Source organism: Mirounga leonina, unplaced genomic scaffold, assembly GCF_011800145.1.
Source record: "Mirounga leonina isolate KUSES-001 unplaced genomic scaffold, KU_Mleo_1.0 Mir_91, whole genome shotgun sequence".
NCBI classification, from domain to species: Eukaryota; Metazoa; Chordata; class Mammalia; order Carnivora; family Phocidae; genus Mirounga; species Mirounga leonina.
The window spans coordinates 50530015-50545667 of NW_023270839.1; the positions used below are offsets into that span (position 1 = coordinate 50530015).

Here is a 15653-nt window from a genome sequence, read left to right on the forward strand (position 1 = left end):
TATATTCAGGGTACTAAATGAAAGAACATGCAGCCAAGAATACTTCATTCAGCAAGGCTGTCATTCAGAATGGAAGGAGAGAGGAAGAGTTTCCAGGACAGAGAGAAACTCAAAGAATATGACCACAAAGCCAGCCCTGCAAGAAATATTAAAGGGGATACTGTAAGCGAAGGAAAACCCCAAGGGAAACAGAGACCAGAAAGTAACAGAGACAATCTACAGAAAAAATGACTTTACAGGTAATACAATGGCACTAAATTCATATCATTCAGTAGTTACTCTGAATGTAAATGGGCTGAATGCTCCAATCAAAAGACACAGGATATCAGATTGGATAAAAAAAGCAGGACCCATTCATATGCTGGCTACGAGAGACTCATTTTGAACCTAAAGACACCTCCAGATTGAAAGTGAAGGGATGTAGAAAATTTACCATGCCAATGGACCTCAAAAGAAAGCTGGGGTAGCAATCCTCATATCAGACAAATTAGATTTTAAACCAAAGACTGTAATAAGAGATGTAGAGGGACAGTATATCATACTTAAAGGGTCTATCCAACAAGAAGATACAACAATTGTAAATATCTATGCCCCCAACATGGGAGCAGCCAATTATATAAACCAATTAATAACCAAAATAAAGAAACATAATAATATATTAATAGTAGGAGACCTCAACACTCCACTCATAGCAATGGACAGATTAAGCAGAGGATCAACAAAGAAACAAGACTTTGAATGACACATTGGACCAGATGGACTTCGTAGATATGTAGAGAACATTCCATCCTAAAACAACAGAACACTCTTTCTTCTGGAGTGCACATGGAACTTTCTCCAGAATAGATCACATACTGGGTCACAAATCAGGTCTCAACCAATACCAAAAGATTGAGATTATTCCCTGCATGTTTTCAGATGACAATGCTTTGAAATTGGAATTCAATCACAAGAAGAAATTTGGAAGGAAGTCAAACACTTGGAGGTTAAAGAGAATCCGGCTAAAGGATGAATGGGTCAATCCGGAAATTGAAGAACTTAAACAATTCATTAAAACCAATGACAATGAAAATACATTGCTTCAAAACCTATAGGATACTGCAAAGGCAGTCCTAAGAGGGTAGTACATAGCCATCCAAGCCTCTCTCAAAAAATTAGAAAAATCCCAAATCACAAGCTAACCTTACACCTAAAGGACCCAGAGAAAACAGCAAATAAAACCTAAACCCAGTAGGAGAAGAGAAACAATAAAGTTTAGAGCAGAGATCAATGAAATAGAAACAAGAAGAACCATAGAACAAAACTAGAAGCTGGTTCTTTGAATTAATGCAATCGATAAACCTCTAACCAGACTTATCTGAAAGAAAAGAGAAAGAATCCAAATTAATGAAATCATGAATGAAAGGGGATAAATCACAACCAATACCAAAGAATTAGAGACAACTGTTAGAACTTATTACCAGCACCTATATGCCAGCAAATTAGGCAATCTGGAAGAAATGGATGCATTCCTGGAATCTTATAAACTACCAAGACTGAAACAGGAAGAAATTTGCCATCTGAACAGACCCATAACCAGCAAGGAAATTGAAGCAGTAATCAAAAACCTCCCAACAAACAAGAGCCCAGGGCTAGATGGCTTCCCAGGGGAATTCTACCAAACATTTAAAGAAGAAATAATCCCTGTTCTGCTGAGGCTGTTTCAAAAACTAGAAATAGAAGGAAAACTTCCAAACACTTTCTGTGCGGCCAGGATTACCCTGATACCAAAACCAAAGACCCCACCAAAAAGGAGAATTATAGACCAATATCCTTGATGAATATGGATGCCAAAATTCTCAACAAGATCCTAGCCAATAGGATCCAACAATACATTAAAAGGATTATTCACCACGGCCAGGTGGGATTTATTCCTGGGATGCAAGGGTGGTTCAATTCACTAATCAATCTACTTGATAGATCACAGTAACAAAAGAAGAGACAAGAACCACATGATCCTCTCAATTGATGCAGAAAAAGCATTTGACAAAACACAGCATCCTTTTCTGATTAAAACTTTTCAAAGTATAGGGGTAGAGGGAACATACCTCAATTTCATAATAACCATCTCTGAAAAGCCCACAGCGAATATCATTTTCTGTGGGGAAAAACTGAGAGCTTTTCCTTTATAGTCAGGAACGTGACAGGGATGCCCACTGTCACCACTATTGTTCAACATAGTACTAGAATTCCTAGCCTCAGCAATCAGACACGAAAAGAAATAAAAGGCATTCAAATTGGCAATGAAGAAATCAAACTCTCTCTTCACAGATGACATGATACTTTATGTGGAAAACCCAAAAGACCCCACCCCCAAATTACTAGAACTCATACAGCAATTCAGCAACATGGCAGGATACAAAAATCAATGCACAGAAATCAGTTGCATTTCTATACATTAACAATGTAAAAGAGAAATTAAGTAATTGACTCCATTTACAATAGCTCCAAAAAGCATAAGATACCTCAGAATAAACCTAACCAAAGAGGTAAAGGATCTATACTCTAGAAACTACAGAACATTTATGAAAGAAATTGAGGAAGACACAAAGAGGTGGAAAAACATTCCATGCTTATGGATTGGAAGAATAACATTGTGACAATGTCTATACTCCCTAGAGCAATCTACACATTCAATGCAATCCCTATCAAAATACCATCAACTTTTTTCACAGAGCTGGAACAAACAATCCTAAAATTTGAATGGAACCAGAAAAGACCCCGAATCGCCAGGGGAATGTTGAAAAAGAAAACTAAAGTTGGCGGCATCACAATACCTGACTTCAAACTATATTACAAAGCTGTGATCATCAAGACAGCATGGTATTGGGACAAAATCAGACACATAGATCAATGGAACAGAATAGAGACCCCAGAAATGGACCCACAACTCTATGGTCAACTAGTCTTCGACAAAACAGGAAGGCATATCTAATGAAAAAAAAAAAAAAGTCTCTTCAATAAATGGTGCTGGGAAAATTGGACAGCCACATGCAGAAGAATGAAACTGGACCATTCTCTTACACCATACACAAAGATAAACTCAAAATGGATGAGAGACCTCATTGTGAGAGAGTAATTCATCAAAATCCTAGAGGAGAACATAGGCAGTAACCTCTTTGACATTGGCCACAGCAACTTCTTTCAAGACACATCTCCAAAGGCAAGGGAAACAAACACAAAAATGAACTTTTGGGACTTCAAGATAAAAAGCTTCTGCACAGCAAAGGAAACAGTCAACAAAACAAAGAGGCAATCCACGGAATGGGAGTGGATATTTGCAAATGACACTACAGATAAAGGGCTGATATCCAAGATTTATAAAGAACTTTTCAAATTCAACACTCAAAAAACAAATAATGCAGTCAAGAAATGGGCAGAAGACATGAGCAGACACTTCTCCAAAGAAGACATACAAATGGCCAACAGACACATGAAAAAATGTTCATCATCATTAGCCATCAGGGAAATCCAAATCAAAACCACACTGAGGTACTACCTTACACCAGTTAGAATGGCAAAGATTGAGAAGGCAAGAAACATCAAATGTTAGGTTGTGGAGAAAGGGGAACCCTCTTACACTGTTGGTGGGAATGCAAGTTGGTACAGCCACTTTGGAAAACAGTGTGGAGGTTCCTCAAAAAAAAATAGAGCTACCCTATAACCCAGCAATTGCACTACTATGTATTTACCCCAAAGACAGATGTAGTGAAAAGGGCCATATGCACCCCAGTGTTCATAACAGCCATGTCCGCAATAGCGAAACTGTGGAAATAGCCCAGATGCCCTTCCACAGATGAATGGATAAAGAAGATGTGGTCCATTTATACAATAGAATATTACTCAGCTGTCAGAAAGGATGCATACCCAACATTTACATTAACATGGATGGGACTGGAGGAGATTATGCTTAGTGAAATAAGTCAAGGAGAGAAAGTCAGTTATCATATATCACTTATTTGTGGAATATAAGGTATAGCATGGAGGACATTAGGAGAAGGAAGGGGAAAATGAAGAGGAGAAATTGGAGGTGGAGACACACCATAAGAGACTATGGACTCTGAGAAACAAACTGAGGGTTTTAGAGGGGAGGGGCATGGGGGGATGGGTTAGCCTGGTGATGGATATTAAGGAGGGCAGGTATTGCATGGAGCACTGGGTGTTATATGCAAACAATGAATCATGGAACACTATATCAAAAACTAATGATGTACTATATGGTGAGTAACATAACATAATAAAATTAAATTTAAAAAAAGTAACATCCTTGAAATTTTCAGATAGGGTTGCAATATGTTTGAAATTGTGTATTTTCCATTTTTGAATGAGAACATAGAGTAATTTTTACATGATAATATGGGCAGACACATGGGTCTGAACAATGCCAAGAGCATAATTAATTTGAAAATGAGTTGATATTGCTTATAGAATCTACACTTAAGATTTGGGCTCATATGTACTGACCAAGTGAACTGTATTTGTCAGAAAAGTGGTGCTTTCAAGAATGAAACCAAGTCCATTTACTATAATAGTTTTTGTTTTCATTAGTGGTTGTGATTGCATTAACTATGGGCCTTTTGAAATTTAGTAACTAATTAGTGCCATCTTTAAATGATGTCCAAAATGATACCTCACAAATGCTGAAATCTAGGCTAGAATCAATAGTGTTTCATGAGGAGGAACCAGGGTAGTTTTAGAAGACACATTTCATTCTGCTGTTGCACAATGGTTTTGAATTCGTTTTCATTATTATAAGGTAATTCTCTAGGCACTGAGATTTTGAAAAAAAATAAAGCAAGTTTACATTCCCAAAGCTTGTTTAACAGTAAAAATAGTTTTTAAAAAACTGTCATGATCATCTGAATACAATTATAACTATATTAATTGGCCAGATGACCAAAAAGATGGATGCAAAATTAGTTTTGTAAATGCCATTAATAGAATAGTGAGTAAACCCATCCCACCTCACAAGGGTCCCAACTAATAATGAAAAACCTCTTTAAAAAGGGCAGGGGCGCCTGGGTGGCTCAGTCAGTTGAGTGTCTGCCTTCCACTCAGGTCATGATCCTGTGGTACTGGGATCAGGCTCCTTGCTCAGTGGGGAGTCTGTTTCTCCTTCTCCCTCTGCCTGCTTCTCATGCTGCTCGTGCTCTGTCTGTCGAATGAATAAAATCTTAGAAAAAGAACATTTAAAAAAATAAGAATAAAAAGGGCAAAAACATTACACTAAACATTTAAACATTACAAAAACATTACATTAGTAACAAAAGCACTCTTATTTTAAAGGAGAAGAACTGCATCTGAAGTCCCTGTAAATACCTACCTTCTTTGGTGGATTTGTTAAATAATGGGGCATAGTTTTAAGGCAGCCTTGTCAATTTCAGGTAGTTCTGGAGAAGAATATGAACCTCCCAATATTCAAGTTTAAACTTCTTTCTACTTTTCTACTTACCTACTTTTTATTTGTGTGTTTCTTTCCTTTTTACTGTCAGGAAGGGCCACCTTCAGAGGGCCAATTCTGTCCAGTATGATATAAACCTGGTAGAGACAAGCAGTACTGGTGCCCACCACAGTAAGTAAATTCAAAATAAAATGCTCAATTTAAAGCCCTGGATGAGATTGTTGTTTTACATGTGGGGATTTGGATTTAACCAAAAGGTTGACCCAAGAAAACTTTTGTATGGGCTTTGACATCAACATGGATTTCTTATTAGCAACATGACACTAGTCATCGTTCTTCTTTTTTCCCCAGAGAAAACCATGTTATCTCAATATGTGAAATTATGTTGTTAGCTATAATGTGTTACACATACTGTAAGGGGTTAGTTTCTCCAGAAGTAATTTGAAGTGGACTGGTATATATAGAGGAGGAGCATTTTTTCCTGTAAGGATAGGCAAATATTTGGGAAACTTGGAGACCAATTAATGTTTGAAAAGTATCTTGAGACTTCTATTTCTGGCCAAGATGGAGTAGCAGGGATTGAATTTACCTCCTACCTTAAACAGCAAAAGAAATAAAATGGATATAATACATGAATGGTTATAATACACAGGTTTTCAAGACACTGGACATCAGGAAACAAAGGATCATGATCCCTGAGAGATGGGAAACAGAAGAGGTGAGCCAGTGATTGCCTCAGGTTATTGCTTTGAAAGAGTTTATAGGATGTGGCCCAGGGTGGGGGAACCGAGGCTGAACTTAGTAGACTCCCTGGGTTGAAAAGATAAAACTGCGTCTAGATGGTCAGTGAACAGAATATTAGACAAAATAGCTGCACAGAGAGAATTCCAGAGATCTTCAGTTCAAGTATTCAGCTGAGTGTTAGTCAGTACATATATAGTAGGAAAATACTTGAGGTTAGGGACAGAAGTACTTGAAAGGATTCGAGGAGTCCCGTACTCACACAGGGCTGGGAAAAATATCTGTTCCCAGTAATAAAACTAAAAAATCCAGTTATTCACGGGGCATTAGGTAGAGTACAGAGAAGAGTATTTCCCCAGTAGAGGGGAATAATTGGCCCTACATTAAGCACTGTTCCAGTGCTGCCTAACAAACCTTAAAAGTGAGAACTGAGTCAATTTGTTTCTAAATAACTGCATCCCAGATTAATGTTCAATAAGGCAAAAAAAAAAAAACAACAACAACCCAGTACCTAACAGGTACAATTCATTGCCTTGCATCCAGTCAAAAATTACCAACCTGTTGGTTTAACATTAACAATGTGATACACCACAATAACAGAATGAAAGATAAAAACCACATGGGCATCTTGATAGATGCAGAAAAAGTAGTTGACAAAGTTCAACATCCATTAATGATAAAAACTCTGAACAAAATAGATATAGAGGAAATTTCCTCAACATAATAAAGGCTATTTATGAAAATTCCACATCTAACATCATTATCAATGGGAAAATTTTAAATTATTGTCTCTTGTACTTTTCCAGTTCAAGGCAAAGATGCTCACTCTCACACTGGAGGTACTAGAAGAGCAACCAGACCTGATGTTTCTTTAAAAATGGCATCCAGTAGAAAAGGAATAAGTTAAATTATCTCTGTTTACAGATGACATGATTCTATATGTAAAAAAACCTAAATACTCCATTAAAAAACTGTTAGAAGTAATAAATGGCCTCAGTAAAGTTGCAGAATACAAAACTCAACATATAAAATCAGTTGCAATTCTTTACGCCAACAGCGATCTATCTGAAAAAGAAGGAAATCAAAACAATCCTATCTATAACATCATCAAAATGATTACTTAGAAATAATTTTATCTTTTTTAAAAATTTATTTTAAAAATTATGTTAGTCCCCATACAGTACATCATTAGTTTTTTGATGTAGTGTTCCATGATTCATTATTTGTGTATGATACCTAGTGCCCATTACAACATATGCCCTCCTTAATACCCATCACTGGGCTACTCCATCCCTCCACCCTCCTCCCCGCTGAAACCCTCAGATTGTTTCCTGGAGTCCATAGTCTCTCATGGTTCATCTTTCCCTCCGATTCCCACCCTCCCCTTGCTTCAGTTTTCGCTTCCTTCTCTTAATGTCCTCCATGCTATTCCTTATGTTCTGTATATGAGTGAAACCATATGATAATTGTCTTTCTCTGCTTGACTTATTTCACTTAGTATAATCCCCTCCAGATCCATCCATGTTGATGCAAATGGTAGGTATTCATCCTTTCTGATGGCTGAGTAATATTGCATTGTATATATGAACCACATCTTCTTTATCCATTCATCTATTGAAGGATCCCCCTATCTCCTTCCACAGTTTGGCTATTGTGGACATTGCTGCTATGAACATTGGGGTGCAAGTGCCCCTTCTTGTCACTATATCTGTATCTTTCGGGTTAATACCTAATAGTGCAATTGCTGGGACCTAGGGTAGCTCTATTTTTAACTTCCATACTGTTTTCCAGAGTGGCTATACCAACTTGCATTCCCACCAACAGTGTAAGAGGGTTCCCCTTTCTCCACATCCTCACCAACACTTGTTGTTCCCTGTCTTCTTAATTTTTGCCATTCTAACTGGTGTAAGATGGTATCTCAATGTGGTTTTGATTTGTATGTCCCTAATGGCTAGTGATTTGGAGCATTTCTTCATGTGTCTGTTGGCCATTTGTATGTCTTCTTTGGAGAAGTGTCTGCTCATGTCTTCTGCCCATTTCTTGACTGCATTATTTGTTTTTTGGGTGTTGAGTTTGAGAAGTTCTTTATAAATCTTGGATATCAGCCCTTTATCTGTAGTGTCATTTGCAAATATCCACTCCCATTCTGTGTGTTGCCTCTTTGTTTTGTTGACTGTTTCCTTTGCTGTGCAGAAGCTTTTTATCTTGAAGTCCCAAAAGTTCGTTTTTGCGTTTGTTTCCCTTGCCTTTGGAGATGTGTCTTGAAAGAAGTTGCTGTGGCTGATGTCAAAGAGGTTACTGCTTATGTTCTCCTCTAGGATTTTGATGGATTCCTCTCTCACATTGAAGTCTTTCATCCATTTTGAGTTTATCTTTGTGTATGGTGTAAGAGAATGGTCCAGTTTCATTCTCCTGCATGTGGCTGTCCAATTTTCCCAGCACCATTTATTGAAGAGACTGTCTTTTTTTTCCATTAGATAGGCCTTCCTGTTTTGTCGAAGATTAGTTGACCATAGAGTTGAGGGTCCATTTCTTGAGACTCTATTCTATTCCATTGATCTATGTGTTTGTTTTTGTGCCAATACCATGCTGTCTTGATGATCACAGCTTTGTAATATAGTTTGAAGTCAGGCAACGTGATGCCCCCAGCTTTGTTTTTCTTTTTCAGTCTTTCCTTGTAGATTCAGCGTCTTCTGGTTCCATACAAATTTTAGGATTGTTTGTTCTAGCACTTTGAAAAATGCCAATTGAGTTTTAATAGGGATGGTGTTGAAAGTACAGATTGCGGTGGGCAGCATAGACATTTTAATAATGTTTATTCTTCTGATCCATGAGCATTGAATGTTTTTCCATCTTTTTGTGTCTTCTTCAATTTCTTTCATAAGTGTTCTGTAGTTTCTAGAGTATAGATCCTTTATCTCTTTGGTTAGGTTTATTCCTAGGTATCTTATGATTTTTGGTGGTATTGTAGATGGAATCGATTCCCTAATTTCTCTTTCTACAGTTACATTGTTAGTGTATGAAAATGCACCTGATTTCTGTGCATTGATTTTGTATCCTGCCACATTCCTGAATTGCTGTATGAGTTCTAGTAATTTGGGGGTGGAGTCTTTGGGTTTTCCACATAAAGTATCATGTCATCTGCGAAAGAAAGAGAGTTTGACTTCTTCTTTGCCAGTTTGAATACCTTTTATTTCTTTTTGTTTTCCTATTGCTGTTGCTAGGACTTCCAGTACTATGTTGAACAATAATGGCAAGAGTGGGCATCCTTGTTGTGTTCCTGATCTTAAAGGAAAAGCTCTTAGCTTTTCCCCATTGAGAATGATGTTCATTGTGGGCTTTTCAGAGATGGCTGTTATGAAATTGAGGAATGTTCCCTCTATTCATATACTCTGAAAATTTTTAATCAGGAAAGGATGCTGTACTTTGTCAAATGCTTTTTTATGTATCAATTGAGAGGATCATGTGGTTCTTGTCCTTTTTTTTATTAATGTGTTCTGTCACATTGATTGATTTGTGAATGTCATACCACCCTTACATCCCAGGAATAAATCCCACCTGGTCATGATGCATAAGCCTTTTAATGTACTGTTGGGTCCTATTGGCTAGGATCTTGTTGAGAATTTTGGCATCCATATTCATCAGGGATATTGGTCTGTAATTCTCCTTTTTGATGGGGTCTTTGCCTGGTTTTGGATCAGGGTAATGCTGGCCTCATAGAACGAGTTTGGAAGTTTTCCTTCTGTTTCTATTTTTTTGAAACAGCTTTGGAGAATAGGTATTATTTCTTCTTTAAATGTTTGGTAGAATTCCCTTGGGAAGGCATCTGGCCCTGGACTCTTGTTTTTTGGGAGGTTTTTGATCACTGCTTCAATTTCATTACTGGCTATTAGTCTATTCAGATGGTAAATTTCTTCCTGTTTCAGTCTTGGTAGTTTATAGGTTTCCAGGAAGGCTCATCCATTTCTTCCAGGTTGCTTAATTTATTGGCATATAGTTGCTGATAATAATTTCTAGTTGTTTCTATTTCCTTGGTGTTAGTCGTGATCTCTCCCCATTCTTTCATGATTTTATTAATTTGGGTCCTTTCTCTTTTCCTTTGGATAAGTCTGACCAATGGTTTATCGATCCTATTAATTCTTTCCAAAAACCAGCTTCTAGTTTCATTGATTTGCTCAACTGTTTTTCTGGTTTCTATTTCATTGATCTCTGTTCTAATCTTTATTATTTCTCTTCTCCTGCTTGGTTTAGGTTTTATTTGCTGTTCTTTCTCCAGTTCCTTTAGGTGTATGGTTAGCTTGTGCATTCAGGATTTTTATACTTTTTGAGTGAGGCTTGGATGGCTATGTATTTCCCCCTTAGGACCACCTTTGCAGTATCCCATAGGTTTTGTACCAAATGTGTTTTCATTCTCATTGGTTTCCGTGAATTGTTTAAGTTCTTCTTTAATTTCCTGGTTGACCCAAACATTCTTATGCAGGATGGTCTTTAGCTTCCAAGTGTTTGGATTCCTTCCAAATTTTTTCTTGTGATTGAGTTCCGGTTTCAAAGCATTGTCATCTGAAAATATGCAGGGAATAATCTCGGTCTTTTGGTATCTGTTGAGACCTGCTTTGTGACCCAGTATGTGATCTATTCTGGAGAAAGTTTCATGTGCGCTCGAGAAGAATGAGCGTTCTGTTGTATTAGGGTAGAATGTTCTGTATATATCTCTGAAGTCCATCTGGTCCAATGTGTCATTCAAAGCTCTTGTTTCTTTGTTGATCTTCTGCTTAGATGATCTGTCCATTGCTGTGAGTGGAGTGTTGAAGTCTCCTACTATTAAAGTATTATTATCAATATGATTCTTTTTTTTTTTTTTTCGGTTTACCTTTGTCTTATGTAGTTGGCTGCTCCCATGTTGGAGGCATAGATATTTAGATTGTTATATCTTCTTGTTGGATAGACCTTTTAAGAATGATACAGCATCTGTCTGTATCTCTTACTACAGTCTTTTTTTTTTAAGGTTTTATTTATTTATTTGACAGAGAGAGACAACGTAAGAGAAAGAACACAAGCAGGGGGAGTGGGAGAGGGAGAAGCAGGCTTCCCGCTGAGCAGGGAGCCTGATTTGGGGCTCAATCCCAGGACCCTGGGATCATGACCTGAGCCAAAGGCAGACGCTTAATGACTGAACCACCCAGGCGCCCCTCTTACTACAGTCTTTAGCTTAAAATCTAATTTGTCTGATATGAGAATTGCTACCCCAGCTTTCTTTTGAGGTCCTTTGGCATGAAAAATATTTCTCACTTTCAGTCTGGATGTATCTTTAGGTTCAAAATGAGAAAACATATCTTATCTTTTATGATAATAATCATAAAGATAGGATTTTAGTGCTATCATGTTTTCCGTTAAATCCATTTCTATAGATTGTCTCTGTAAATTTCTGGTCCATATTACTCTTCAGGTTTTTCTTCTTTTATAGAATCCCCCTTAATATTTCTTGCAGAGCCAGCTTGGTGGTCACATATTCTTTCAGTTTCTGCTGGTCCTCAAAGTTCCTTGTCTTTCCATCCATTCTGATGCCTGCATGGTCTTCTCATTTAGTATCCTGAATATGTCTTGCTGCCCTTTCTGGCTTGCCAGGTCTCTGTGGACAGGTTTGTCATTATTCTGATGTTCCTCCCTATGTATGTAAGAAATCTCTTCCCCTAGCTGCTTTCAGGATTACTTCCTTGGTTCTAAGATTTGCAAGTTGTACAATTATATGTCGGGGCACTGATTTATTCACATTGATCTTGGGAGGGGTCCTCTCTGCCACTTGGACACGAATGCTTGTTTCTTCCCCAGATTAGGAAAGTTCTCAGCTACAATTTGCTCAAATATATCTTCTAGACCTCTCTCTCTCTCCATCCCCTCAGGGATCCCAATAATTCTGACATTGGAACATTTCATTGTGTCATTAATCTCTCTCAGTTTGATCCCTTGGGCTTTAAGCTGTTTTTTCCATGCCTCCTCAGTTTCCTTCTTTTCTATCATCTTATCTTTAGCTCATTAATTTGTTCTTCTGCGTCGTTTACCCTGGCAGTCAGAGTATCCAGTTTATTTTTTTTTTTAAGATTTTATTTGTTTATTTTAGAGAGGGAGAGTGCACACACAAGCGGGGAGGGGAGAGGGAGAAGCAGACTCCCCGCGGATCAGGCAGCCTGATGTGGGACTTGATCCCAGGGCCCTGGGATCACGACCTGAGCCGAAGGCAGATGCTTAACTGACTGAGCCACCGAGGCATCCCCAGAGTATCCAGTTTAGACTGCGTCTCATTCATAGCATTTTTAAGTTCGGCCTTATTAGATCTCATTTCTGCCCTTAAAGATTCTATATTATTGCTAATGGTTTTCTCAAGACGAGATATCTACTTCATAATTGCTACTCTGAAGTCTAACTCTGACATCTTGCCTATATCCATATCCATTAGGTATGTGACAGAGGCCATAGTCTCTGATTCTTTTCTTTTTTTGGGGGGGGGGGTTCCTCCTCTTAGTCATTCTGTTGAGGGGTGGTTGAGGGAATGTACAGAGTCCAAAGTATTAACCATGACCGAAACAAGATGCACCTGTTTTATAGGGACCCTATGGTTGTCGTCCTCTTGTTCTTCCAGCCTGTCTTCTGGGGGAGGGGCCTGCCACAATTTTACTCAGGCAATCCTGCTTGGGCAGAGTTTCCCTAGGGCTCAGTGAAAACCATTTTTTTGTGCCTCTGTTCTCTGGTGGCTTTCCCTGGCGGCTTTCCGTGTCTCTTCTGAGAGTCAAAGCACAAATGACCGCACCCAAGCCTCTGTCCCAGAGCAGAGAAATCGTAGTCTGTTCTTCACTGAGCTCCCCAGGACATACAGTCTCTGTTTCTCTCTGTGCTGCCCAAACTGCAGCCTCTCTGATTGTGTGCCCCACGGCAACTGTCCCAGACTTCGATCCCTGGGCTGGGCATGTCTCTGCCCTTTGTGCTTCTAAAACCGTGAGCCAGCCCTGGTTCACACACGTGCACCCGTAGCTCTTGGATCCTGTCTGGGGTCTAGACTAAAGTCCTTTCTCCACTGCTACCAGTCTGTGAGTCTGTGTCCGATCCCCAGCATGGGACGCTTTTGCACTCCAGTGTTATATCACCTTCCCAGCTCCAGCTTATTGTGTCTCCCTCCCCCTTCTGTTTATCTTCTGATATCTGCCCACAGAGTCATGGCTCTGGCCTTCATGCCTCGAGACCACAGGAGATTTTCTGCTTGTAGAGATCCAGATATATATTCTTAACATCTCAGGCTGATTTCTTGGGTGTTCAGAATGGTTTGGTAGATACCCAGTGAAATCCAGGGGACCAGTTGAAATAGGGTCCCCTACTCCTCCACCATCTTCTGTGCTCTGTGAGAAATAATTTTAAACAAGGAGGTCAAAGATCTGTAGATTGAAAACTATAAAACATTTATAACAAATCCAAAACACAAAAAAATTGGAAGATTTCCCATGTTCATGGATGAGAAAAATTAATATTAAAATGTCCATACTGCCCAAAATGATTTAATGCAATTACTATCAAAATTTCAATGGCATTTTTCACAGAAATAGAAAACAATTCTAAAATTTGTATGGAAGCACAGAAGACCCTGAATAGGCAAAGCAATCTTGAGAAAGCAGAGGAAGGTTGGAAGCATTACACTTTCTGCCTTTAAATTAATTTACAAAGCTATTATAATTAAAACAGAGACACAGACCAATGTAGCAGAATCAAGAGCCCATATATAAATCAAGCACGTATAGTCAATGAATTTTTTTCAAAGTCTTTATTCAAATTCCTGTTAGTTAAAATACAGTGTAATATCAGTTTCCGGTGTACAATATAGTGATTCAACACTTACATCCAGTACCTGGTGCTTATCACAACAAGGGCGCTCTTTAATCCCCATCACCTATTTAACCCATCCTGCCACCCACCTCCCCTCTCTCTGGCAATCCTCAGTTCTCTATAGTTAAGAGTCTGTTTCTTGGTTTGCCTCTTTTCTCTCTTATCTCTATGATCGTTTCTTTTGTTTCTTAAATTCCACATATGAGTGTAATCATATTGTATTTATCTTTCTGTGACTGACTTCTTTTGCTTAGCATACTTTCCAGCTCTATCTGCATTGTTGCAAATGGCAAGATTTCATTCTTTTTTATGGCTAATATTCCATTATAAATTTTATATATATATACACACACACACACATACATACATATATATATACATACCACTTTTTTATCCATTCTTCAGTCGATGGACACTTAGGCTGTTTCCATAATTTGGCTATTGTAGATAATGCTGCTATAAACATTGGGGTGCATCTATCTCTTTGAATTAGTGCCTTTGTATTCTTTGGGTAAATACCTAGTCGTGCAATTGGTGGATTGTAGGGTAGTTCTATTTTAAACTATTTTTTTTTTTTTAGAAATGGGGAAGGGGCAGAGGGAGAGGCAGAGAATCTTAAGCAGGGTCCACACCCAGTGCAGAGCCCAACATGGGGCTTAATCTCACAACCCTGAGATCATGACCTGAGCTGAAATCAAGAGTCGGATGCTTAACCAACTAAGCCATTCAGGTGACCTGTCGTTTTTTTTTAACGTTCTGAGGAACCCCCATAATGTTTTCCACAGTGGCTGCACCAGTTTGCATTCCCACCAACTATGCAGGAGGGTCCCCCTTTGTCCACATTCTCACCAACACCTGTTTTTTCTTGTGTTGTTTTTTTTTTAATTTAAATTCAATTAGCCAACCTATAGTACATCATTAGTTTCAGATATAGAGTTCAGTAATTCATCAGTTGCATCTAACACCCAGTCCTCATCACATCATGTGTCCTCCTTAATGCCCATCACCCAATTACCCCATCCCCCCATCCACCACTCCTCAAGCAACCCTCAGTTTGTTTCCCAGAGTCAAGAGTCTCTCATGGTTTGTCTCCCTCTCTGATTTCTTCCCAATTTTCCCTCCCTTCCCCTATCATCCTCTGTGCTGTTTCTTATATTCCACATATGAGTGAAATCATAAGATAATTGTCTTTTTCTGATTGACTTATTTCACTTAGCATAATACCCTCCAGTTCTAACCACATCAGTGTAAATGTTAAGTATTCATCCTTTCTAATGGCTGAGTAATATTCCATTGTATATATGAACCACATCTTCTTTATCCATTCATCTGTTGAAGGGAATCTCAGTTTCTTCCACAGTTTGGCTATTGTGGACATTGCTGCTAAACATCGGGGTGCGGGTGCCCCTTTGGATCACTACATTTGTATCTTTGGGGTAAATACCTAGTAGTGCAGTTGCTGGGTCATTAGGGTAGCTCTATTTTTAACTTCTTGAGGAACCTCCATACTGTTTTCCGGAGTGGCTGTATCTTGTGTTGTTAAATTTACCCATTTTGACAGGTGTAAGTTGATATCTCATTGTTTTGATTTCTATTTCCCTGA

The 15653-nt window shown here is 38.5% G+C and overlaps 1 protein-coding gene across 5 annotated transcripts in view; it reads left to right on the forward strand.

Moving 5' to 3' along the window:
• The window catches only part of NRG4 (neuregulin 4), a 175250-nt gene that overhangs the window by 123792 nt on the left and 35805 nt on the right, over nucleotides 1-15653 (forward strand). For 3 of the 5 annotated variants that reach the window (XR_004677229.1, XR_004677228.1, XM_034993539.1), the window contains 2 exons: nucleotides 5532-5611; nucleotides 6093-6715. Coding sequence is in view for 3 of the 5 variants with exons in the window: in XM_034993539.1 (XP_034849430.1) it covers nucleotides 5532-5611; nucleotides 6093-6139 (127 nt within the window). In the remaining 2 variants the exon portion in view is untranslated. Of the gene's footprint in view, nucleotides 1-5531; nucleotides 5612-6092; nucleotides 6716-15653 lie in introns of those variants that run through there. The other 2 variants (XM_034993540.1, XM_034993541.1) reach the window with 1 other exon arrangement.